Genomic DNA, 24,214 nt, shown 5'->3' on the forward strand with positions numbered 1-24,214 from the left:
ACTTGTTCCCCTTAAATCCCACTTCCATGGGTCTTGCTGTTCTGCACTATTCTAATAGCCTTAGATTGCGTGACCCTTGAGGATAGAACCTTTGGAAAATAGGATAAAAGCTCTTCCGAGCCCATGGGATAAAGCAGGACAGAGCATGCTGCTGAAAACCATTCATTAAGGAACAACTATTGCCTTCATGCTCTGATTGTGGACTTCCTATAGGCATCATCTCTTGCTCCTGGGCAAGGCCTTCAGCTTCCTGTAACTCTATAGTCCAAAGGTGGAATCCAGCTAATATGTTCCATAAATGCAAAGATGGCACACTAGAACTTCCCTCTCTTGGGTTTGTGCTCCGCCTCATCCCCAAAATCTTCTCTAGAGGGTTGAGGGAAAACTTGGACAGATTTAGGGATGTGTGTGTGTGTGTCCATTGTTCAAGTGGAAATCTTTTGTGCTGACCATCCCGTTTTCCTGGTTTGGGCTTTAAACACCCCTCCAAAATATTTATGGCACAAAAGCAGATCCCCACTCAGTGTGTACTCACTCCTGCTCTCTCCCTGTACCTATTTAGGCACGCAGCAGTTCTGCACAGAGATCTAGCCACGCTTGGCTGCCAAATGTATGATATCTGTTTCTTGCATTCACACCTTTTAAGTATTTTTGTTTTTTAAAAAAAAACAACACAGCCACCTTACACTCTTAAAGAAAATGTATGAAAGAGCTGCTGGCACATTTTAGCCATTCGAGCAACTGAAAGCACTTCAAACCAACGCTTGAGAAGCAAATTTGCAACAGAGTCTCTTTTGGGCACTGTGGAGTCTGTGTTTGTTGCCTGTTTTTTTTCAGGAACAACCAGTGTTCGAAACTCCCATTGTTCTGGGCGCATTTTGCAGCAGGGAATTTCATTAGCATGAGCCATTTCTGAGCTCTGGGCACAGTACTGTGCCTAAGATTTCTGATTAAAACTGCAGCGTGGAAGGTAAGGAGGACCTTTTTCTGCCTCCTCACTTCCTCTCTGAAGACTGGAGAAGAGACCCTCTTAAGAATATTAGGGGGGTGGGCAGGGGAAGGACTAGACCCTGTGAAAAATGAATGTAATATTTTAGCCACTGTTCATTCATTTTCAGCCTTGTATTTTTGTTATTAAAAAAGCACGCCTGGATATTCTGTTGTTGTGCCCACAACCTCGGTTTAAGGTGCCATTTAGCTCCTCACTTTCATATTTCCATTTCTACACTGGGTACAATATTTAAGAGTAGAACTTAAAACACTTGCAGCCCAGCAACCTGGACAGCACGGTGCCATCATCAGGGCAAGGTGTTGAATCTGTACAATCACCGGCTAAAAAATGATTCTATTCTTAAGCTATCATTCCATTTTGACAGATATCCCAGTTCTGCAACATAAAAATTATTGGATAAACTGGCCTATAGCAAAACAGTTACCTTTAAGTGCATTCAGGCAAAATGTTTTGAAGAATGAGACATTCGATACAGATTTTGTGATACAGATTTTATTGCCCTCTCCAACTTTTTCCCCTCCAGGGAACTCATGTCTGTTGAATGAACGTTGAACTTTGCTAAGAAAGTGCACCTGACCTCAGACCTACACATGCCCTTTGTTAGAGGTTTTAGATGTAGTCATCATTAAAGTGCATTCCCCTAGCATTCTTCAGTCACTGCAGATCACGAGTTCCACCATCAGAACAAGACTACAAATGATTTTTTCTTCTTCTTCCAGAGCAGGCATTCATTATGAGTATTGCAAATAACGGTTCTATAAAAAGGACAGCTGGGAAATACAAAATGCAAAGATGCTAACCAATGTCTCTTTGGGAGGCAGAGAACATATTATTTGGCTCCAACTTCCCATGGCTGTACAAAGAGTGGCAGTGTATTAAAAAAATTTAAAAAAGCAGAGTAATCATCTCAATTATTGGGAGCTGACAAATAAGGCTTTGCCAGTAAAAATAAATGGCCCAATTATTACAAATTTGAGTATTTGCATTACATTTGTCTCAAAGCATTTCATTAATGATATCCATCCACTAAGATGAGCTGAAATGTACCAGGACAGGCCATTTGTTCAGCCTGCCAATTTGTCAAATGTGCTGTGCTTGAAGCTTTCAGCTCCTAATTAAAAGATGTTGAGCAGCACACAGTATGGGATGGCTCTGAAATTAATGCAGAAGCTGGAATGATTTCCGGGGTTTATCACACTTTGTCTGAGAAGATTACCATGATGAAAAATGATGTGAGAAATAAAAACTTTTAAAAAACCCAAAACATAATAATCAAGATTTTTTTGTTTTGTTTTAGAGGTGCTCTAGCTTTTCATTTAAGAATTCTTCTACGCTGTCTGTATTCCATTTGAGAATACTCAGTTCTTCGGCAATGTTCCCACCGTCATCCAAGAGCTTCAGTACGGGGTCAGAACCACGTACGTACTGCAGAGGAAAGAAATCCAAAGTTACTGTCTGCCTGGATTCAACACATCTGGCAAGCTCAACCTTCACTTTCTTACTTCCAAAAGTACATACATTCTGAATGTATAGCTATGTAGGGTGATTTTCTGAAACAATGACTAGTATATGCAAGACTTTGATTCCAGACAGAATGAACTGCCACCAGCATAGCTATTATTTTCAAAGACAAAATGCACTCAGGGCTGATGTACAAACTCAGTATTGCTGTGCTCCCCATACTAAGCTTAATCAGTTATTTACAGATCACAGAATTGTAGCGTTGGAAGGGACCGCGAGGGTCATTCTAGTCCAACCCCCAGCAATGCAGGAATCTTTTCGCCCATCGTGGGACTTGAACCCACAACACTGAGATTAAGCGTCTCCTGCTCTGCCAACTGAGCTGTCCCCTTCCACTGAAAATTTCCACCCATCAGATGCATAATTCACATCTTTATCCAATTCTAAGGTAACATTTGATAGGTTTAAATTAATATTCAAAAAAACAGAAACTAGTACAAACCTTGATCTGCAGTCCCCTGAACAGTTTGGGCTTGTCACTCCTGACGAAAGCTGGAATGTGGAGGCAAAGAGAAAGCGTTATTCTAAACTGAATGAGCATTTCTTCTTTTGCCTTATGAACAAGATTCAAAGTCGAGATGAAACACAGAAATATGTATAATTGTAGTCTAAAATTCACCATATTGCAGAAGGGAATTGTAGTGCCTGTTATGCCCTCTGCTCTTGCCTGACAGGAACACGTCATGGCAATACAGAGGGCTGGCTCAAGACACAAGACATTTTGCTGCTTGAGGCAAAGGACACAATGACACAATTCTGGCACAACTCCCAGCCCCTTTGCAGCCGCTGCCCAAGGCAGCTGCCTTCTTGTATCCTATGGTAGGGCCAGACTTGCAATACCCACTTGTGTCACATATAGACAGCATCTGCAGGAACAAGAACCAGACACTTATTGAACAACCCTTTTCCTGGGTTTATTTTGTGGCGCCCCAGATGTGCTGGTAGACTTTTAATATACACAGATCACCAAAGCTAAAATGCAGTGAGAGGTCTAAGCTCTAGTGAATACTTGTTCTACCAGGAGCAAATGTTGTTAAATGTGCACATGACATTTTGCTTCCCATTCTGTGTCCCCTTGCCCCCACCAGAGTTATTTCACTCACCTGAAGAAGGCACATGTCAGATGCAACTAGGCAGAAACAACCAGCATTTCAAATAAATAAAAACTGTTTTTAATGTTGTGCTATGAACTGTTGTGACCCACCCCAGGGAGAAAGATTGGAAACAGTCGTACTACACTCTGGACTAATCGTTAGGCTTTCATATATTTTTTTTAAAAAAGGGTGTGATGGAAAAACAGGGTCCCACATTCCTGTTTAATTTGCCCTTCCCTATCTCCTGTCCCTGCATATGTGCAGTGTTAGAAATGGAGATATGAAAGCTAGGAGCTAAAGGGCACCTTAAGCTCAGGTTAGGGGTGCAACAATGGAATGTCTGGGCACACTTTTTTTATAGCGAGAATGCAAAGCTGAAAATGAATGAGCTGCAGCTAAAATCTTATGTTCATTTTTCACAGGGTCTAGTCCTTCCCCTGCCCACCCCCTTAATATTCTTAAGAGGGTCTCTTCTCCAGTCTGCAGAAAATAGCTGGAAGTGGGGAGGCAGAAAAAGGTCCTCCTTTCCTTCCACTCTGCAGTTTTAATCAGAAATCTTAGGCGCAGTACTGCACCCAGCGCTCAGAAACGGCTCGTGCTAATGAAATTCCCTGTTGCAAAATGCGCCCAGAACAATGGGAGTTTTGAACACTGCATGTTTGCTCTTTCTCCCTATATGTCTCTTGTGTGACAATAGATCATAGCGGGCAACTTTTCCCTTTTTTTAAAAGGGAAATTCCCTTATTCCGAATAGTACTCCTCGCAAGAAAAGGGGAAAGTTGACAGCTTTGCAGTAGCTGCAAAGCTCTGCACTATGGCAGCTGCCGGATGAACACGTCCCTCAGCTGCTCGCCTGAGGCCCACTGTTAAGTTGTCCAGGTGAGCTGCAAGTTGCTTGGTCAAATGATGGCCTAAAAGCATCTAGTGTTTCTAGCAGTTGTGCACACCTCTTTGTTGACACATTTCTGTTTCAGTGGTGCAATGATGTTAGACAGAACAGATCACACTATGCGGAGAACAAAATGAAGCAGGAGGGTAGCGGGGGGAAATCTAACACCAACTTTGCTATGTTTGATGTCAACTTAAACTATCAGACATATTGTAGCACTGGCAGCTTTCTAAATCTAGTGAAAAATGAATTGAGACATCTTCTGGTTAAAAAAAACACCCTGCAGACAACCTGCTACAGTTTCGTTTTCTGATGAGATATTCTCAACATGGGAAGCTTTCCGAGGATGAGTGAGCTTCAAAAGCTGAGAGAAAAAACTGATGCAAGATGAAAACCTATCCGCTAAAGTTCTATTTGTTAGCCCCGAGAGTGTGTGCATATGAAAGAAGAGCAAGTAAACCACCCCAGAAAAAAGTCAGCATTCAAATAAGAAATTCCATAAATAACAACATAATTATTATCCATCTTTCACCATCAGTTAAAACCACTGCATCTTTCTGGCCTCATTGAGGGGCAGTATTTCAATATGAGTAGGGAAATGAGAGTACCACTAAACATTTTTTTAAAGGAAAAAAAAAAGCACTGGTTAAAACCAACTGCAATGTGCAAAGAGATGCAGCTACAGCTTGACAAGCAGCACTTCCACTGTGTAATCTCAAATTCTTGGCAACCTGGCTATGGAAGGATAGGGCAAACGCAGCTGCCTGGTCCCCCTACAAGCTACAAATGTGGCTTAAATTATACAAATAGGAAGAGCTGAGATGCAAGAAGATTTTAGTATAGGTGTGCAGAATGCAGGAATGGTCTGCATCCCCACAGAAAGAAAAGCGGGGGGTTAGCTCCACAAAAAAATGCCGAAGAACCCATCAGGGTGAAGTCAGGTCTTATGAGCCACTTCATACAAAGAAAGGGCTGAATGAGGCTTAGTTTAAGGAGCAAAGGGGCCTCGCCTGTATTTTGTGCAGACCTACTACAGCCATCTGGGGAAGGGCCGTAGGTCAGTAGAACATGTTCTTTGCACACAGATGGTCCCAGGTTCAGTCCATGGCTTTTTGGGTTCAAAGGATGAGGCATGCCCAAGACTGTATAGTGGGGTGAGAAACCACCAATAGGGTGGCCCAAGGGCTCGCCCCAGACATTTTGGCACCTTAGGTGAGCCACAAACCAGCACCCACGTACCCACCAGGAAAGAAGGTCTACGTCAGGAACAAGGGTGGAGGAGACACCAGCACCTCCTCTTCACCAAGAGGCTGCTTTTAGAGGGGGCATTGGGGGGGGGCTGATAAGGCAGTGCCACCACAACTGTCTCTGCCTCCCTCCCCCATGCTGCAATTAGGCTCTTTTCAAGCCTAGCTGCTATGGGGCAAGGCTGACCTTCCTGGAGGGTGCAGTGAGGAACTCCTCCCTCTCCGGCTGCAACCTCCAGGAGCATCACCCTGGCTTTGATAATAAAGCTGTAGGGGAGGAGAGGAAGCGTAGTTATAACTGTAACTTTAAGAAGCTGCAAAAAAGATTGCCCCCCCCCCCATTTTTCCTTGTGCATTATGCATTTTACTACTGATTTTTTTAAGCAGCAAAGAGCTGAATGAAAATGCTTTAAATCAGTGTTTCCCGAACTTTTTGGACTATAACTCCCATCATCTCTAGCCAGCAGGACCAGTGGTCAGGGGTGATGGGAACTGTACTCAAAAAAACAACAACCATGGAAACCCAAGTTTGGGAAACACTGCTTTAAATAAATACTTGAGAAATTAAAAAGGAAAGCCATTACCTATCAATCACAGATGATGGGTCAGTTGGCAGAATAGAACTTAAAGCTGCTCCAATTAAGATTCTCTTTTCAAGCATGGCTATGCACATGTGGGTATTTTAAAGCATTGTGAATAATGCACACACAGGAAAAAACTCGTGGCAAAGGGGAAAATCCGGTGGCCTTGGCCTGCCACCCTCACTACTTCCTCTGTTTCTGTTTCTATCCTCAAAGTATGATGAGCAAGATCTCACCCACTTCTTCCATCAGGAATAAAAGACGTCTGACAGTCAGAAGAGTCATAAAATGACTGGCTTTATTCAGTTCAAAAAGGTTAATGAAATCCCAAATGTAGGAAGTGACTCTGACATTTTGTATTCACATGACTTGTCTGTTTAAAATGTACTTGCTCAAAAACAAGGCTAATGAAAACGATAGAGAAAAGTACTTTCAGACAACTACTTAGCAGCTCAATTTTTACTTCACCTAGGGGGGGAAAAAACTGACATGTGTTTTAAATTGCCCTTTCCTATTACTTGGAGTTCATATGTTTCACATAAAAGTAAGTTCCCATTATCAATGTATATACACAATAGGACAGGGTTTTGCTTCAGGATCCATGCAAAAAATTCAGGTGCATGAGGTCTTCCTTTAGGTGATCATTCTTAAATAACTAAAAATAATTTACCCTGCATTTACTCTATGCAGGGTAAATTCACTTACCCTGAACTTGAGGGAACCTCCCCAATTTTCATCCACACACTTCAAGAATTGCCCCTGCATAGAGCTGCAAAAGAACAGAAAAAATATATTTAGGGAAGAAAATACTAAATCAATTAAACAAATGACACAACTAATGTATATATAAGAGGGTTGTAATGTGTCCCTTGAGAAACCCCTTTATTCCTATTGGGTTGCAAAATTATCGCTCTGCTATTCAAAACTCAAAGTCTAATGAAAGAATGATGACCTGCCTAATCTATTCTGAATACAGCATCTATTGGCTTCGGTGAAATTAGGAAGAGAAGTAAGTAAATTTAGAAGAATTGCCAATTTTCCAACCTGAGAAGGTGGCTTCCGTGGCATCACTGTTCAGAATAATAATTCACTAAAAATGAATTCATCTAGGACTCAGCGTTGATAGCCTAAATGCTCCTAGAGCAAATGCTTGAAGTTATTGTTTGAAGGGCAGGACTACAATACCACCAGAATACCACCTATGTGTTAACTTTCCATTTCACAGACCACGAATACATTCTGTAGGCCAAGCAAAGTCACCTATAGGATTGGATGAACCAGAAGATGTACAACTTCATGCAGCAAGGTGAGTTACATCTTCATAAATGTGATGGTGCGCATCCAGTGAAAGTCAGTTGCACTGACATTCTGTTGAAACCAATATCCCCCCCCCCCAACTGACAGAGCAATCCAAACCAGTGACAGGTAGGGTGGCGTTGCTCACAGCAGAAGGTGTGGGCGGGCAAAGGTCTGCTGTGAGCTATGCCAGCCTGGGGCAGGCTTAGCAATAAGGCTTGCTGTAATCCAGTGAATCCCAGTGTGACTCAGCCCCTCACCACAACAGGGCTTCCCCGTGTTGTGATTCCTGCATTGTAAGGGGTTGGAATAGAGGACCCTTGGGATCCCTGTCTCTTCCAATTCTCTACAACTATACAATTCCACAAAGTGCAGCAATTCTTTTGCTCATCCACACTTTTGAGAGGTGGAATGGGGACCTCCGGGCCAGCAGAGCATCTTAAGTTATTCTAGATTGGGGTTGATAATAACAATAATTTATTATTTATACCCCACCAATTTGGCTGGGCTTCCCCAGCCACTCTGGGCAGCTTCCAACAAAATATTAAAATACAGTAATCCATCAAACATTAAAAGCTTCCCTAAACAGGGCTGCCTTCAGATGTCTTCTAAAACTCTGGTAGTTGTTGTTCTCTTTGACATCTGGTGGAAGGGTGTTCCACAAGGCGGGTGCCACTACCGAGAAGGCCCTCTGCCTAGTTCCCTGTAACTTCGCTTCTCGCAATGAGGGAACCGCCAGAAGGCCCTCGGCACTGGACCTTAGTGTTTGGGCAGAACGATGGGGATGGAGATGCTCCTTCAGGTATACTGGGCCAAGGCCGTTTAGGGCTGTAAAGGTCAGCACCAACACTTTGAATTGTGCTTGGAAACGTACTGGGAGCCAATGTAGGTCTTTCAAGACCGGTGTTATGTGGTCTCGGCGGCTGCTCCCAGTCACCAGTCTAACTGCCGCATTCTGGATTAGTTGTAGTTTCCTGGTGACCTTCAAAGGTAGCCCCACAAAGAGTGCATTGCAGTAGTCCAAGAACGAGATAACCAGAGCATGCGCCACAAAGAGTGCATTGCAGTAGTCCAAGAACGAGATAACCAGAGCATGTGCCATTCTGGCGAGACAGTCCGCAGCCAGATAGGGTCTCAACCTGCGTACCAGATGGAGCTGGTAAACAGCTGCCCTGGACACAGAATCGACCTACGCCTCCATGGACAGCTGTGAGTCCAAAACGACTCCCAGGCTGTGCACCTGGTCCTTCAGGGGCACAGTTACCCCATTCAGGACCAGAGAGTCCTCCACACCTGCCCACCTCATGTCCCCCAAAAACAGTACTTCTGTCTTGTCAGGATTCGACCTCAATCTGTTAGCCACCATCCATCCTCCAACCGCCTCCAGACACTCACACAGGACCTTCACTGCTTCCATTGGTTCTTATTTGAAAGAGAGGTAGAGCTGGGTATCATCCGCATACTGATGAACACCCAGCCCAAACCTCCTGATGATCTCTCCCAGTGGCTGCATATAGGGGAGAGGACAGAACCCTGAGGCACCCCACAAGTGAGAGCCTAGGGGTCTGAACACTCACCCCCCCTTTCTGAACACAGCCCAGGAGGAAGGAGCGGAACCACTGTATAACAGTGCCCCCAGCTCCCAGTGATCTGACCATGGCAGTTTCGCTTTTACTTAGTGTCAGATCACCAACATCCATAGAGGTGAACACCAGGTCTAAGGCATGTTCACGGCTATGAGTTGGGCCAGACTTATTCAGGGACAGCCCCATGGAGGCCATGCTTTCCACGAAGTCCCGAGCGGCCCCTTGTAAGGTCGTGTTGGCGTGCATGTTAAAATCCCCTAGGACAACCAAACGAGGTGTCTCCAGGAGAACATCCGCCACGACCTGAAGCAGCTCAGGCAGGGAATCCTTGATGCAGTGGGGAAGTTGGTACACCAAAATGAATCCTGTACTGCCCCTATTGCCCAACTTCCAGAACTGGGTCTTCTCAATAGGATGCCTGGTGCAAACTAATGACTTGAAACTTGGTTTTAACAAAATCACTGCAACCCGCCCCCTTGCCCACAAGGCCTGGGTTGCTGTGCGTAAGAGAAACCTGGTGGACAAACAGCGGCAAGGACAGGCCCATCTGCTTCATCCAACCAAGTCTCTGTTACACATGCCAGGTCAAGTCCTCCATCCATGATTAAGTCATGGATGGCAGTGTTCTTATGAATCATTGGCCTGGCATTGCACAGTACCACCTTCAATAGCAACAATGGTTATTGCCATTAACCAAAGTTTGCCCCATGCAATACTTTTCATAATTATTAAGATAGAATTCCCATGCCATCTACTCTTTTTGACCATGATCACTCCGATAGTTAAGAGTTTGTCTGCAAAAGCAAGCAATCTCAGTAAGCCTGTTCATTTACGTATTTGAAGCATTGGTATTTACCTAAATTGAAGCACTGCCAACTTTGTTAAAACCAAGTTTCAAGTCAGATCTGAAATTTTGTCCTTCAATTTGACACCAAAAATTGTGTGGATTGTGACTAACGACTGGGATGAAGAAGTGCTTGTTGTGTGACCTGCATTAGTCAATTCTTCTTTCCAGAAGAGGAATGAAAAAGGGTGGAATAAAGAAAAAATACTGAAGTTCACAAGACTGTCCATTGTGAATAAGTAAACTCTGAACCATCAGTAAGCATGGACTTCCACTTCAAGAGAAAATAATTATGTTCCTTCAATTCCACAAATATATTTGAGAAATTTTCATAAAACTATCTCCAAGTTTTATTTGAAGCTGTTTCAGCTGCAAGAGTCTAGTTAGAATTAATTTAGTAAGCTGAATTTAATCTTCCTGTGCATGTGATTAAGCAATGTCATACTTAAGGTTTCTATGTTTATTTCAGCTTTTCGCATACTCTGACATTTCTAAGTACTCCTTAGTGTACAAGCAACAATTAACCTTTCTCTGGGTATATTTCACCATCTGGATTTACAAGCAAACTGTCAAGTTTGACCCAGAGTGAGTATAAATGCTTTCTATGCCTTTTGTATTTGTATCGTCTACAAATATTAGTGCTGAGAATTTTCTATCTGGCTTTTCTCAGGATGACTGGCAACAATTTTGCTGCTGAAAATTCTTCTCTGCTAATTATCATGTCAAACATTCTCCAAGTAATATCTGTATGCTGGACTATTAACAAAATATTTGAAAGCTATTTTATAAAAACCAAAACTTCAACTGCAATGGTATTTCACACTGACAAATGATAGCTTGAGTTTTTACTGATACTTGCAAAGAGTCAAGGCCAACTGATAATTCTAAACCACTTGAATTCATGTAAAGGTAAAGGTAAAGGGACCCCTGACCATTAGGTCCAGTCGCAGACAAGCCGTTACCAAAGGAGCTACCATTTTGGTTTCTGGGAAAGAGCAGGCAAACAGAGACAAATGGGAGGAGTTGCATAATTGTTTTTTACTTATTATTTTTTCTATGTTTTTAGGTGTTATTCATTTTATCCACAAGCCAGATAAAATGAAGCTATATGAATACCCAAAATCCATGTTTTACTCCCAGCTGCAATGGTCACGCCAGGCAAATACTGAATAAAATTCCAAAGTTTCATTTGTAATAAGGATATGACAACTGGGGAAAACCGGGGGGTGGGGGGGGGGAGAAGGATCATTATCAATTGATACTGTCATGAGCAAGATGAGAATCTGGCCCAATGAACAATTACCACTACTTTGATAGAGCCTCTGGCAGTAGCCCAGAGACATAAAGGCTGCATAGAACTAAAAATAAAAGTCAAAATCCTTAAAGCTGACAGCTGCATTTTAATTAGTGTAACAGAATGAAACAGACTTTAAAATGAAGTGAAATCAGGTCACTCAAAGTAAAATCAGCCCAAAGCACTAAATGCATTCTATTATCAATTCCTCTGAACTGCATGGCAACCCAGATAAAGTTATTCTCAAAGATCCGCACCGTTCAAATATTTCTACCTCTTTTATCTCTTTGCTACACAAAATAGGTTTTTGAAAGTGAATAGTTACTGGAAAAGTGGATTTATCAAGTTATTGTAAAAAGGATTTTCATATACTGGCATATTAGCCTTGGTAGGATGGGGAGCAATATTTCTGCTTATACGCGTTGCTTAAATCCCACATTTTCCCCACCCCACCCCACCCCTTCATACGCTTTTCTGGCACTCTCCCATTCCATGCTGCCATGCTCCCATTCCACAGTGCCCCCCACCCCAAAGTTGCCAACTTCTCACCATTATGAGAAACACCCACAGATGCTGCCCTGGTGCTCTCAATAGAGATATTTGGGTGAGGGAACAGAAGGGTCTTCCTAGCACTGCTTTTGAAAGTGGCGCCAGTGTGTTCTTTTCCTCTGCAGGCTGTTTAACTCCTGTAGCTCTAAGGCCAGACAAAAGGGCAGTTGCCATTAGAACTGCATTATGGAAAAAGCAGAATGCAAATGGCAACCGTCCATTCTGGCTCCTTCTGCCCTTTTCTGAGAAGTGTGTGCATACAGGAGAACGTGAAAGCACTGAATGGGGTTCAAGCAAACGGGCAACACCCCTCCCACTTTTTTTTTAAAGTCGCAAGGATGTGAACATGTCTGACAGGGGAACAATTCTGACAGCTGAGTTAACTGCCCGAGACAAGCAGCATTATGTGTAAGGTTTAAAGGAGTGTACATGTGCATATGAGAGAACACACTCAGAGCCAGAACTTTGCTTTCCATTTCCCTGCTGCTCTTTCTGAATACCAAAGAAAGAGGCTGCCATTCAGCTTGAAAAGCCAGCTGTCTTTGGTTGCAGAACTCTTAGAGCAAAAGCTGTAAGAGGAAACTGTGTAGGGAAGAGGAAAAACCATGTCCTCCTTGTTTGCTTGGGATTTGGCCACGTTATATCTACACTGAGTTGGGTTCCCATAGTTCAAAAAGTAGAAATCTGGACACAAGAGTTTTGGCAAAATTTGAGCTATTTTTAAAGGAAACTGCCGACACGGGTTGCCATATGTCCAGATTTTCACAGACATTTAAGTGACTTCCACCCAGACACAGCTGTATTCTGGCTATGTCTGGGAAATTCTGGACATATGGCAACCCTAATACTGAACCTTTTACATCTCCATTGCTTGCTATATTTCCACTGAAATGAAGGGAAGAAACTGAAGGTTGCCTAAAATATATATCTAAGAAAGGATAGAGGGGTTCCTTTTTAGCGGCGTTCTGGTTTCCTTGAGCTCTTCTGCAATTATCTGGAGAGCCTTGGTCCACAGAGCTGAACAACCGACCAAATGTCACAGTTCCAAGCGCAGCAAGCAAGTTAGCTTCAGGCATACCCTGCAGCACAAATCTCCCTGGAAAGCAAGCTCAAGGAAGACATCACACTAATCTGACTGCTGACTAATGCATAAAAGGAAAAATATTTTAAAACCACCACTGTGTTAAAGAATTGTTACATCAACATCAGAACCATCTTCCTAAATCGAGAATGATTAAGACTGGGGAGGGGAGGGAGGGAAAATACAGTGGTACCTCGGGTTACAGATGCTTCAGTTTACAGACTTTGCTTTAGGATGAGAACAGAAATCGGGTGGTGACAGTGCAGCGGCAGCGGGAGGCCCAATTAGCTAAAGCGGTACCTCAGGTTAAGAACAGTTTCAGGTTAAGAACGGACCTCTGGAACAAATTAAGTTCTTAACCAGAGGTACCACTGTATAAGGTAACTTAAAATCCAGATGCTGCAGACACAGGACATAGGCTGTATTCTATATACAGTGGACCCTCCGGATACAAACTTAATTTGTTCCGGGGGTCCGTTCACCCCCCGAAAATTACGTAGAGGTGCGCTTCTGCGCACGGTGCGATTGAGCTCTTCTGTGCATGTGTGCGCAGTGAAACCCGGAAGTATACACTTCCGGGTTTGCTGCGGCTGTAACCCGAAGATTACATATCCAGAAAAGCGTCCATGAAAAGCATGTTGGATCACCTAGATCAACTCCAGGTTGCTCCAAGGCTCAGCTCACATATGCATCAACACCCTCTGATTGCTCTCAGTACGTAATTCAGACATCACAATAAACAATGATTTATCATGATGGAAGCAAGACTAGCTTCTCTCTGCTGTTCCATGTTCCTGCCTTGACCACCATTGCAGCTGTGACCAAGAGTCAATAAGTATTCGCTTCTGATTCCCAATTAGCCAGGGACATAACCATATTTATCTGGTTATCTCCCATGTGGACTACTGCAATGCGCTTCAAGTGGGGCTACCTTTGAAGGTGACTCAGAAACTACAATGAATCCAGAATGTGGCAGCTAAACTAGTGACTGGAAATGGCTGCCAAGACCACATAACACTGGTCTTGAAAGTCCTACATTGGCTCCCAGTATGTTTCCGAGCACAATTCAAAGTGTTGGTGCTGACCTTTAAAGTCCTAAATGGCCTCAGCCCAGTATATCTGAAGGAGTATCTCCACCCCCATTGTTCAACTTGGATACACCGAGGGCCTTTTGGCAGTTCCACATTGCAAGAAGTAAAGCTACAGGGAACCAGGAAGAGGGCCTTCTCGGTAGTGATGCCCACTCTGTGGAATGTCCTCCCTTCAGATGTCAAGGAGATGATTACCGTTTTTTTCGCTCTATAAGACGCACCAGACCACAAGATGCACCTAGTTTTTGGAGGAGGAAAACAAAAAGAAAAAAAATTCTGAATCTCAGAAGCCAGAACAGCAAGAGGGATCGCTGTGCTGTGAAAGCAGCAATCCCCCTTGCTCTTCTGGCTTCTGGGATAGCTGTGCAGCCTGCATTCGCTCCATAAGACGCACAGACGTTTCCCCTTACTTTTTAGGAGGGAAAAAGTGAGTCTTATACAGCAAAAAATATGGTAATTATATAACATTTAGGAGACATCTGAAGGCAGCCCTGTATAGGGAAGCTTTTTAAGGTTGTATTGTATTTTATATATGCTGGAAGCCACCCGGAGTGGCTGGGGCAACTCAGTCAGATTGGTGGGGTACAAATAATGATAATAATGATAATACCCTATACTGTAGTGTACCATAACTATGGTTTGTTGAAATGAGTCTGCTTCATAAACCATATCCCAACAGAACTAGGCATATTTTAACCAAAGCAGCTGTGCTGGGGGAAAAGGAGGAGGAAAGCATGGGAGCCAGAATGGGAACCATGCACCACAAAAGTGATTTGTTGTGATGTCCAAATGCGGCCAATGACCATTAGCTCAGCTAAAACCCTTTCTCATATAGCTCTGCTAGGGCTGTCGTCCCCAAAAACTCAAGCAAGGTCCTCAAGTTCTTGTTTGCCATCCATGAAGGTGGAGATGACAGCAGCCACCTGCACAAAGACATCACTCGGTTGTAAGAAAAAACACTATTTGTAAAAGTTGACTTAGAATACCTTTAGATTGCTGCTCTTTTGGTGGAAATCTTCCCGTTTTTACAAAAACACAAAGTGATAATTTAGTAAATAAGAGATGTTGCTGACAATGGTATGTAATAGCTTTGCTAAAATTGCGTCAGTGGGTTCTACAGATTTCGGAGCACTATGCATTTTTATATGCAACTTTAGTACAATTCATAACCAAAACATAAGAGCGCCCGGCTTCTCCTAACAATCATATTTACCTGCAATTAAGGACACAAGCTTCTTTGATTCAATCAGATGATATAGGGTAACAGACACTCCTAAGTGCAGCTATTTTCAGCAACTGCAAAATGTTGGCAATTTCTTCTACTACTACAATTTCATGCACAGTTACCTTCGCCTCCATTTCATCTTTCCGTGTTTCAGAAACCAGCATCATTCTGCACTGGAGAGAGCGAGGCTTACAACGTGCAGCTGTCTAAAGTAATGCTGCTAAAGCAACTTTCTTCTGAATTAGTCTGAAATTGGATACAGGATTTCCGGACGCTGAAAGTCGTCCGTGCATTGTTTGGAGCAAATTTGCCAGTGTTAGGACAATACTTTGTAACTGTTTATTGCTACTGCAATATTTTCTTCTTTGCAAGGAGCAAAGGGCATTTCAGTATAAGAGGATAAAGCCTTGCCTTCACTAACATCGATGGAAAATTGCTAGTACTTACAGGGTCAACACCTCAATCCAGCTGCAGTCCTATGTGGCATTAAGTGCAATTAGTTGTACAAGAATATGGAGACACTCAAGTATGTATGTGATTTATGCCGACAGTTCTTCACAAAGCACATGTGAGGAAGCCTGTTCATATGCACAGATCACTGGAATGGGGCATATTTGGTACAAATACAAAAACAGAGTGGAAATGAAGTACAGGGCAGATAGGCCTTGAACCTGCAGTGATCCAAATAATTCATAGTAGCAAGTATGGATTTAACTGCACCGTGCTTTTTGTTTGGAAGGCTTATATTTTCTTGATAGCCTTACAAATGTAATCAAATACAGTCTTACCTTGGTTTCCAAACGGCTTATTTCTCGAACATTTTGGCTCCCAAACGCCGCAAACCTGGAAGCGACTATTCCGGTTTGTGAACTATTTTTGGAAGCCGAACGTCTGACGGGGCTTCCAATTGTTCCTGCAGCCTATCAGAAGCCGCGCTTTGGTTTCTGAAGTTGAACGGACTTCCGGAACGGATTCCATTCAATTTCCAAGGTACAATTGTAATAGTTTACTTTAAATCTGCTTTTCGATGACTCTTATCTCCGTGATATAATTGCTTTTATTGGTCTTTAACTGTTTCCATATGGGGCACTCTGGGACTGCTTAGTGATGAAGGGTGGTCAAACAAGTATTTGAAATGAACACCTTTTCATTTAAAAACCTTAGGACCGTATTCAATTAAATCCTTGGGCAAATGCAACTTCTGCTTACACAGCAGGGCTTCGCTCCCTCTCTTCCCCCATCATGTGTACCCTCCCCCTGCATTCTCAGATCTGATCCAAAGGGCTCGGGTAACCCCCAAAACAAATTTGAGAGAGGGAGAAGAAGGGTGCAGAAGTCCTAGTGGGCAAGTGGAAGTCTCTCTGCTAGAACAAGGATTTACTTAGCGCTACGCTGAACACAACCCATTATCTCTTTCCATGGAAGAATAATTTCTTCAAATATTAGTATTGTCAATTATTTCTCAAAAGTGTTCTGGAGGATTTCATTTATTAAAAAGATTTACAGCTGAAAGCCTCCATGAGCTTTGTGCTGCTTTGCTAAGTGAAGCAACCAAGAGCCTGGTTCAGATGACATGCTAAGCTAAACTATGGCTTAGTGTGGCAGCAAAAAGGCCATGAGAGGGCCAAAGTACTATGAACACCATGTTGTCAGTAAGCCAAGGCCATGTGAACTAGGTCTAGGTGAACAGCTCTCTGACAATTTAAGCCTTAGCATAAAAGGCAAGCCAAGCACACTCACCAGGAAGAGAGTTTTACTCAGCACAGCAGAAATAAACATATTTAGGACAGCCAAGATTTACCCGACAGTTTTACAATTATTATTTATAAATGTAACAATTTTTTTTAAAGAAAAAGAGATTATGGCAATGATCCACAGAACTAATTCAGCCTGGCAGGCTTTTCTATGTGTCCTCACAGCATCCTCCCCAGCCACACCTCTTTGAACTCCCCTATGACCAGACCCCAAGATCCACTGTGCACCAAAGCAGTGTTGGGAGAAAATGCCCTGGCGTGTCTGTAGCCCCAATTCCTCTGGATGTACCCTGGTGAGCGTAGCTCTGGAAAAGGCATTCCCTTCTTCTCCAGGGCGCTCCCAGCGACCTACACCAGTAAGCACTGGCTTACTGTACTTCTGGCTTAACACAGCAAGAAGTTAGAGAAATTGTAGTTCTAAACTACTAATTTATTTACAGAATATACAGACAAGCAATCATGGTGCTCTCTCTCAGCTGGGAGAGCAAAAGAACTCACAGCGTAAAACTGAAAGTACAGTTTTACAGTCCCATACCGGAAGAGAGATAAACCTGTCTTCCCTTCTCATGCTCCTCACAGACAGGCGTGTGAATCACACAAATCATACAATGCAGCTTCGGAGGACTAGTTTGCTAACAAGCAGATCAGCAGCCTCAACTGGTAGCCAGCAGCCTCTGCTGCTGCTCTCACTGCCGTTCCTGAAGAACTCGTCTTCTGTGTCCCTAAAAAGCACTTCCAGGTTCTCTGAGAGTGATCATAAATGATCAGAACAGCTCGGCTCCCTTTGCCATCTTTTGCTTCTGTAGCCTGAACTCATTCTTCTTTTGGCGATGACTAGAGCTGCAGTTAATCTTCAGGCAGCAGAAGTGGGAGAAGGATGATTCTCATGATGAGAACAAAGCATTTTTCTTCTCCAATTCCTTCTTCTCTCCCCCTCCCCCGTCTCCAAGTCACAGAATCTTAGAACTGGAAGGGACCACAAGGGTCCAGTCGGGCACATTAGGGTGCTCTGCTTGAGTATTTGATAAATTACAGCAAGCCCATGTAAGAAGCCACTTCAGCAACCCTAGCTGTCATGAAACAATGGACTCTTGTAAGAAATATCCCCTCTTACTCAATTTGTAAGAGTGTTAATTATGCTTGTTACTCTCTTGATGCTCGCTCTGACCAGCCTGACCTCATATCATCAACTTTATTGAATTAGCACTTAGCAAGGCCTCTTTCAAGTCAAACGTGATTTGTTTTAAAACCTTCTTAAAACAATACAGTTCACAGAGCGGAATGGAGGACCAACCCAGAAAGGCATGGGAGTCAGGGAGTGTGAAAGGTCAGCAGAAATGCACTTGCATGCTCTCAGTCATCCGTTTTGATTAACCTTAAAGTCCTGACTGTTCACCATTTGTAAAGCATGCTGTTCTCTGGAACAAAGTCGCACTGTTGTCGTTACTGCAACCACGGCATGCTTGTTCTTTCAAAATTTCCTAAAGCGCTCCTGGAAATAGTCAGAGCAAAAATATCTGGTGGCAATTTCCAGTCCCAAAATTTCCCCCAATGTGCAACATAGGAGCACTTATGCTGTGATTTGGTTGGTCAGAGGGGTGTGTGCATGCATAGCAGTCTCTGTATCCACTGATTTTGTTCTAGAATAAAGATGAGAAATGCAGGTGGGAGCAGCCAGCGGGGAGAAAAACATCCCTCTGTAAGCCATCAGTTCAGACCTTTGGCATGAAAAACTGATGGCCCTCAGGTGTTGGTATGTAGGAAGTGGGTGGGGAGAGAGAGAAAAGAAAATTACCAAAAGAAACGGAAGTAATCCACAAGAGGAACAGGAAGCAAGGAAGCTCTGTACACTGGATTCCTCAGAGTCCTCAAGAGAGGAGAGAGGGATGCTTTCCATGCCACATATGCCAGATGAATTGGTATGCCCGTGGTAAAAAGGGATGAATAAGTATGGATAACTGTTTGCTCAAACTTAATTCTTCTTTCTAATCAAAACAACTCATTCTGAAGCTGAACGAGTTGAAGTTGCACCCAACAATGCAGTGATTCTAGCTAAGATCCCCACATCTGAATTAAGTGAAGGCACTTGGATATAAAGCAACAATAGATTATCTGCAAAGGCCATTGTTTCCTTCTGTTGCTCACAGGACATTTGTTTGATAAAAACTGTCAGGATTCAGTTCTTGAAAATAATGAAGATGGCAGATAGTCTAGTCTCATGCCTCTTTTCAAGATAAAATATTCAGAGAAGCTTCCATTTGTAAGTAATGCAGCTCTGAAGTCTCTATAAATAAGTTCTTCATGACAAATGCTGCTCCCTGGAGCAGAGGATTTCTGAAACACTGAGCATACAATTGAAGGGCACTTGATTGAAGACCTTCCCTGAATCAACAGGAATACCCAAAGGGCACCCTCAGTATAATGAATATGGAGAACTCATCTGCTAAAATTAGCAGGTTAGTCTTGTACAAAGCGATGTTGTTGATTCTCAGTGGGAATAAATTGGGACACACACACCCTAGCTAAATGACTGCTGCTTAAATGATGATGTATACAAGTAGAAGAGGAGAGAGCACACATGAAAATCCACAGGAAATGCAATTATTGCAGCAATTTAAAACAGAAAAACTCTTCAGATTAGCTCATTCCCCCCTCAACTTGCATACTGTCATTTTTTCTATGTTAGCAGAAGAGCAGCTGTACTTTGTCGTCACTGATAGCAGGGTGGAGAACTGGAGTCAGAGGGAATGCATCTTCCAAGTCCAATTCACATGGCACTACTGGTTTGTGAAGGGGCAGCCCCAGTTTGCTGTTGAAGTGATCCTGGGGTTGGTGACAGAAGTTGGCATCAGAGGACATGTGTTTTCTGGGCCCAAACCCTCCTTTGCCGCTCCCCATTTGCTTCCTGTTCACTTTCTGCAAAATGAATTCTAGCCTATGGATATTTTAGTTTAATAGTATTGGGGTTTAACACCAAGGATTTAAAAGGGTTTTTTAAAACATACCCAATGAGCATCTCTAGTATTTGATTCAATTACTTTTCTGAACAGCTACTTCCATAGAAGTGTGAATGAATGAATATACTATATACTTTCTAGCACAGGAAGCTATTTTGGATTCCATATTTGAAATAATTATTTAAAATTACCTATAGCTTCCCAAATCCTTTTGGGAAAAACATCTCCACAGATTGTTTGAGCTGCAAGATTAGAATCCTCTTCCCTTTTTTAAAGTGCAGGTCTTTCTTCTTAGATTATATGCTGTGTGCAATTTTAATATTTGTGCAGTACCAATTTTAGCCAAATAATACAAATATATTCCCAAGATTTCTGTAATTCCATGATACCATCCTGTAGAGTCTGCAAGCAGTAGAATTTTCATAAGACATGTAGATTTCCCAAAATTCCTTCAAAAGCACAAAATACCATGTACTGTAACAAAAAAAATCCAGTCAGTTGGTGTTCTAGAACCAGTGGCTTCATTAAGTCTTAACAGCCTGATGGTTTCAACCTCTATTCCTTGCTCATCTATAACAGCAAGACTTTTAAAAAATGCTTATCCAAGGAATTTCTGATGCTCTCAAAGTTGATTACTTTTTGTAAAACTGTTCAACAAACATTTGGAAATTTCAAAATAAGAATAGATTTCCCAAAGTATAAATCAGACCCATTGGACTCATTAACTTTGTGGAGGTTTATTTTGCAGATATTAACCTGAGCAACACAATCCTTTCAGACACTACATCTATTGCAAATATTGCTTGGTCAATTGAGCACAGGATGTACAGGAAGGTCACTTCTGTGCAAAGACTCCATTACTCAATTTGGAACCCCATGTGCAGATCGATGTGGACAGACATCTGCACACTTGTATGGCAATGCATATTTGGATGCAGGGCTTCTGATGGAGCCTTCTTTAACTATATCATGTGAATAGGAACGTCAATTTCCATCTATATTGCAAAGCGGATGCTAATTATTATATTATGGTGTCTGTGTATTACTGAATGCTATTATGTATTTACATTGGAACCAATAAGTATAGGTACTCAAAGTACAGCATTAGGAATTGAAAATGGAACCTCACTTGGCCCCACACAGAGTTTTGGGTGGTTGTTGTTATCAACAAAACAGTACAAACAGAACAAGAACTCTTCACATTTTGTGCAAGGCATAAAACTGCCGGTATCCCAATGCCTTTATATAAATTTATGGTGTGAGTAGATTTGGATTTACTGCGTCCAGTTCTGATCACGACAGCTCAGAAAGAATATTGTAGAGACAACAAACTACACACATACACACCACACAAGGGGTGGGAAGGAAAATGATCCAAATTCCCCCATCCATCTTGGCAGTAAACCAGTATATAAATTGACAAATACATAGTTATAATACTAAAGCAAGCCCTTTTACCAAACCACTTAACCAAAGTCAGTGATATAAAATTAACATTTCTGCAATTGTGAAACTGCCCCTTTCCCTCACTAATTGTGCATTTCCCTTCTGTTCAAGCCTGCAATATACCTCAATTTTTCAAGATGCAGAAAGCAGACAGAAGATAGAGAGGGTTGTGACATTCATGAATTAAGGGACTCAATCACAGATAACATTAGCAGAAGAACCATGTCAACAACCGGTATTAAAATGGCTGCTAAAAAAATACAATAAAACAATTAGCTTTAGGTCTGGAATTCATTCATGTTAACACACTTTAAATAATAGTCCAGGTCTTCAAATCTAATTATTCAACCTACCTTTCTGGTTTCAGACTGGGCTTCTTCTTGGCAGCACTTTCTGCACAATGGCTCTATATCATTTAAGCCAAACGGGCCAAGAAGGTCACAAGAACTGCACAGCAAGTTACTGGAGAAGCCCAGCTCTCTGCAGGCCTCTGATGATAATTCTGCTCCATATACTGATGCCTAAAAGCAATTAAGATTTGTACAATTCACTTAAAAATCTGAATGAACAACCATACCATTCTAAAGTGTAACAAACCATCACTTCATAACACAGCTTTTTCTTTAAGGAGTTGAGCTCACTTCATCACTAAAAAATCTATGCAATGGCACATAGCTGAAGATATCTCCAAAGATCACAAACTGTAAAACAAAACAGCACAAAGTGCATACCTAAATGCTAGCCATAAACACAAATAGGAATATAATGTATTACAGTGACAATGCTAAATACAAGTTTGATTTAGCACCACTGGACACAATGTGAATTAGTTCCCAGAAAAAGTGCATTTAAAGTGCTGTAAATTATTAAAATAGGGGAATGAGTGCATGGTGTTACAAGTTGAAGACTGTAAAGAAAACAGGCTTTTGACAACCCCCGTATTATGGATTAACATAATTTAAACTGTTCAGTTAACACATATTACAAATTTGTGGTAACTCTTCAGAGCTAGAGGAGAGCAAAAGAAAGACAGGTAATGTTGGCATTTTGGTTTAACAGCTACTGCAAGTTGCTAAACTAAATTGATACTTTGTTCTTAATTTTTTCTCATTTCAAAAACAGGCACTAATGCCTTACAATCTTCACAAGTTTCATTGATGTCTATAGTAGCATGACAGCTGATGATGAGGGTGGAGCGGGGAGAGAGTGAGGTCTATTTTTAAAACACAAAATGTCCAAAGATTTCAACTTTGCTCAATGTTCAGAATTGGCATCCATTCATTTTTTAACCGATGAATTTACGATAAAAAACAACAACCCCACACTGCAAAGCAGGCTATGCTGAGTGAGCTTTATAGCTAAGAAGGCTTCGAACATGGGTCTCTTAGAACGTAACACGCAGTGTTCGAAACTCCCATTGTTCTAGGTGCATTTTGCAACTGGAAATTTCATTAGCACAATCTGTTTCTGAGCTCCAGGAGCAGTACTGCATCTATGATCTCAGATTAAAACTGCAGTGGAAGAAAAGGAGGATTTTTGTCTGCTTCCTGGCTTCCAGCTTCTCTCTGAAGACTGGAGAACAGACCCCTTAAGAATATTAGGGGGGTGGACAGGGAAAGGACTAGAGCACATGAAAAATGAACATAGTATTTTAGTTGCAGTTCATTCATTTCCAGCTTTGTATTCTAGTTATAAAAAAGTGCGCCCAGACATTCTGTTGTTGCGTCCACAACCTCGGTTTAAGTTGCCATTAAGCTCCTCGCTTTCATATCCTGTTTGTAACACGTAGACTTGAATCTCAGCCATTACGGGTTACATTGGTAACTCCTACTGGCTTGAGCAGTTTCCTTCCATGGGGCGTGTTTCTAGGTTATTGCACACACTCGCATATCAGCCACGGCATAAGCTTTCTAATACACGATCTGCAGCGAGGCTAACATTTCAAGGGGGAGAGAAAAGGACGGCCAGTTAAACCAGGGAGATATCTATATATACATGGGCGTAGGTTTTTTGGGAAGGCTGAAAAATTATTGCGTTCGCCCAAATCGCCTGTTGCTTCTGCCTTTTTTTGGGGGGGGGGCAGAACCACAGTTTGTTCAATAATTTTTGAGGGTCTGCCCCCCCCCCGCTGCACCTATGTCTATATGCACACACACAATTGTTTTCTTTAAGCTAGCGCTCCTGCAAGGTGGAAGGTGAGAAAACCAAGGGGAACAAATCCGCAGTTTGAACCTGCGGCTGTTTATTCAGAAACAGATGTCTCACGCTTGGGCGTAGCCAAGGGGTTGGGTGGGGGCAAGGAGGGGCAGCTGTCCCCCCTAAAAATCAATAAAAATACATAGTTAATTGAGGTTCTCCTCCCCCCTAACAAAAGGCCTGCCGGCCCCCAACAAAAATCCCGGCTACGGCCATGGTCCCAGGTGCCACGACAAGCAAGCAGACAGGCCTGGTCTGGTTTTGGGTCCAAGTGACTCCGTGTCTCCTCACGGTTCCGTCCACTCCCTCACGCGGAGCCCCTTCGCTCCCGACCCCCGCTTTTAAGACTCCCCTTACCGCCTGCCACGCCGCCAGCAGCCACACCCAGCAGCGCCCGAACCCCGTTGCTCCTTTCCCCACCGCCATGTTGGCGCCCCAACCGACGACGGCACCAACGGAAATGCCTTGATAGCCCCCCCTCCAACCGGCAAGGCGTCCAAACCCCGCCTGATCGGAAGGAAACAGTAAAGTGCCGCTCAGGCGCTCCCATA

At 42.7% G+C, this 24,214-nt stretch overlaps 1 protein-coding gene and 1 long non-coding RNA gene across 2 annotated transcripts in view; both read right to left on the reverse strand.

Moving 5' to 3' along the window:
- LOC309371563 overlaps window positions 1-24,214 on the reverse strand; it is a 170,659-nt gene that overhangs the window by 22,408 nt on the left and 124,037 nt on the right. The window lies entirely within an intron of this gene.
- Window positions 1,489-24,174, reverse strand: SELENOF (selenoprotein F). Its single transcript, XM_081914338.1, has 5 exons — window positions 24,021-24,174; window positions 21,821-21,988; window positions 7,050-7,113; window positions 2,976-3,025; window positions 1,489-2,437 (listed from the first exon to the last, which is right to left on the reverse strand). Exons 1-5 carry the CDS (start codon window positions 24,087-24,089, stop codon window positions 2,306-2,308), a joined length of 483 nt encoding a protein of 160 aa, XP_081770464.1. The 5' UTR covers window positions 24,090-24,174; the 3' UTR covers window positions 1,489-2,305.

The sequence above is a fragment of the Podarcis melisellensis genome (assembly GCF_964234715.1).
Source record: "Podarcis melisellensis genome assembly, chromosome: 6".
Taxonomy (NCBI): Eukaryota; Metazoa; Chordata; class Lepidosauria; order Squamata; family Lacertidae; genus Podarcis; species Podarcis melisellensis.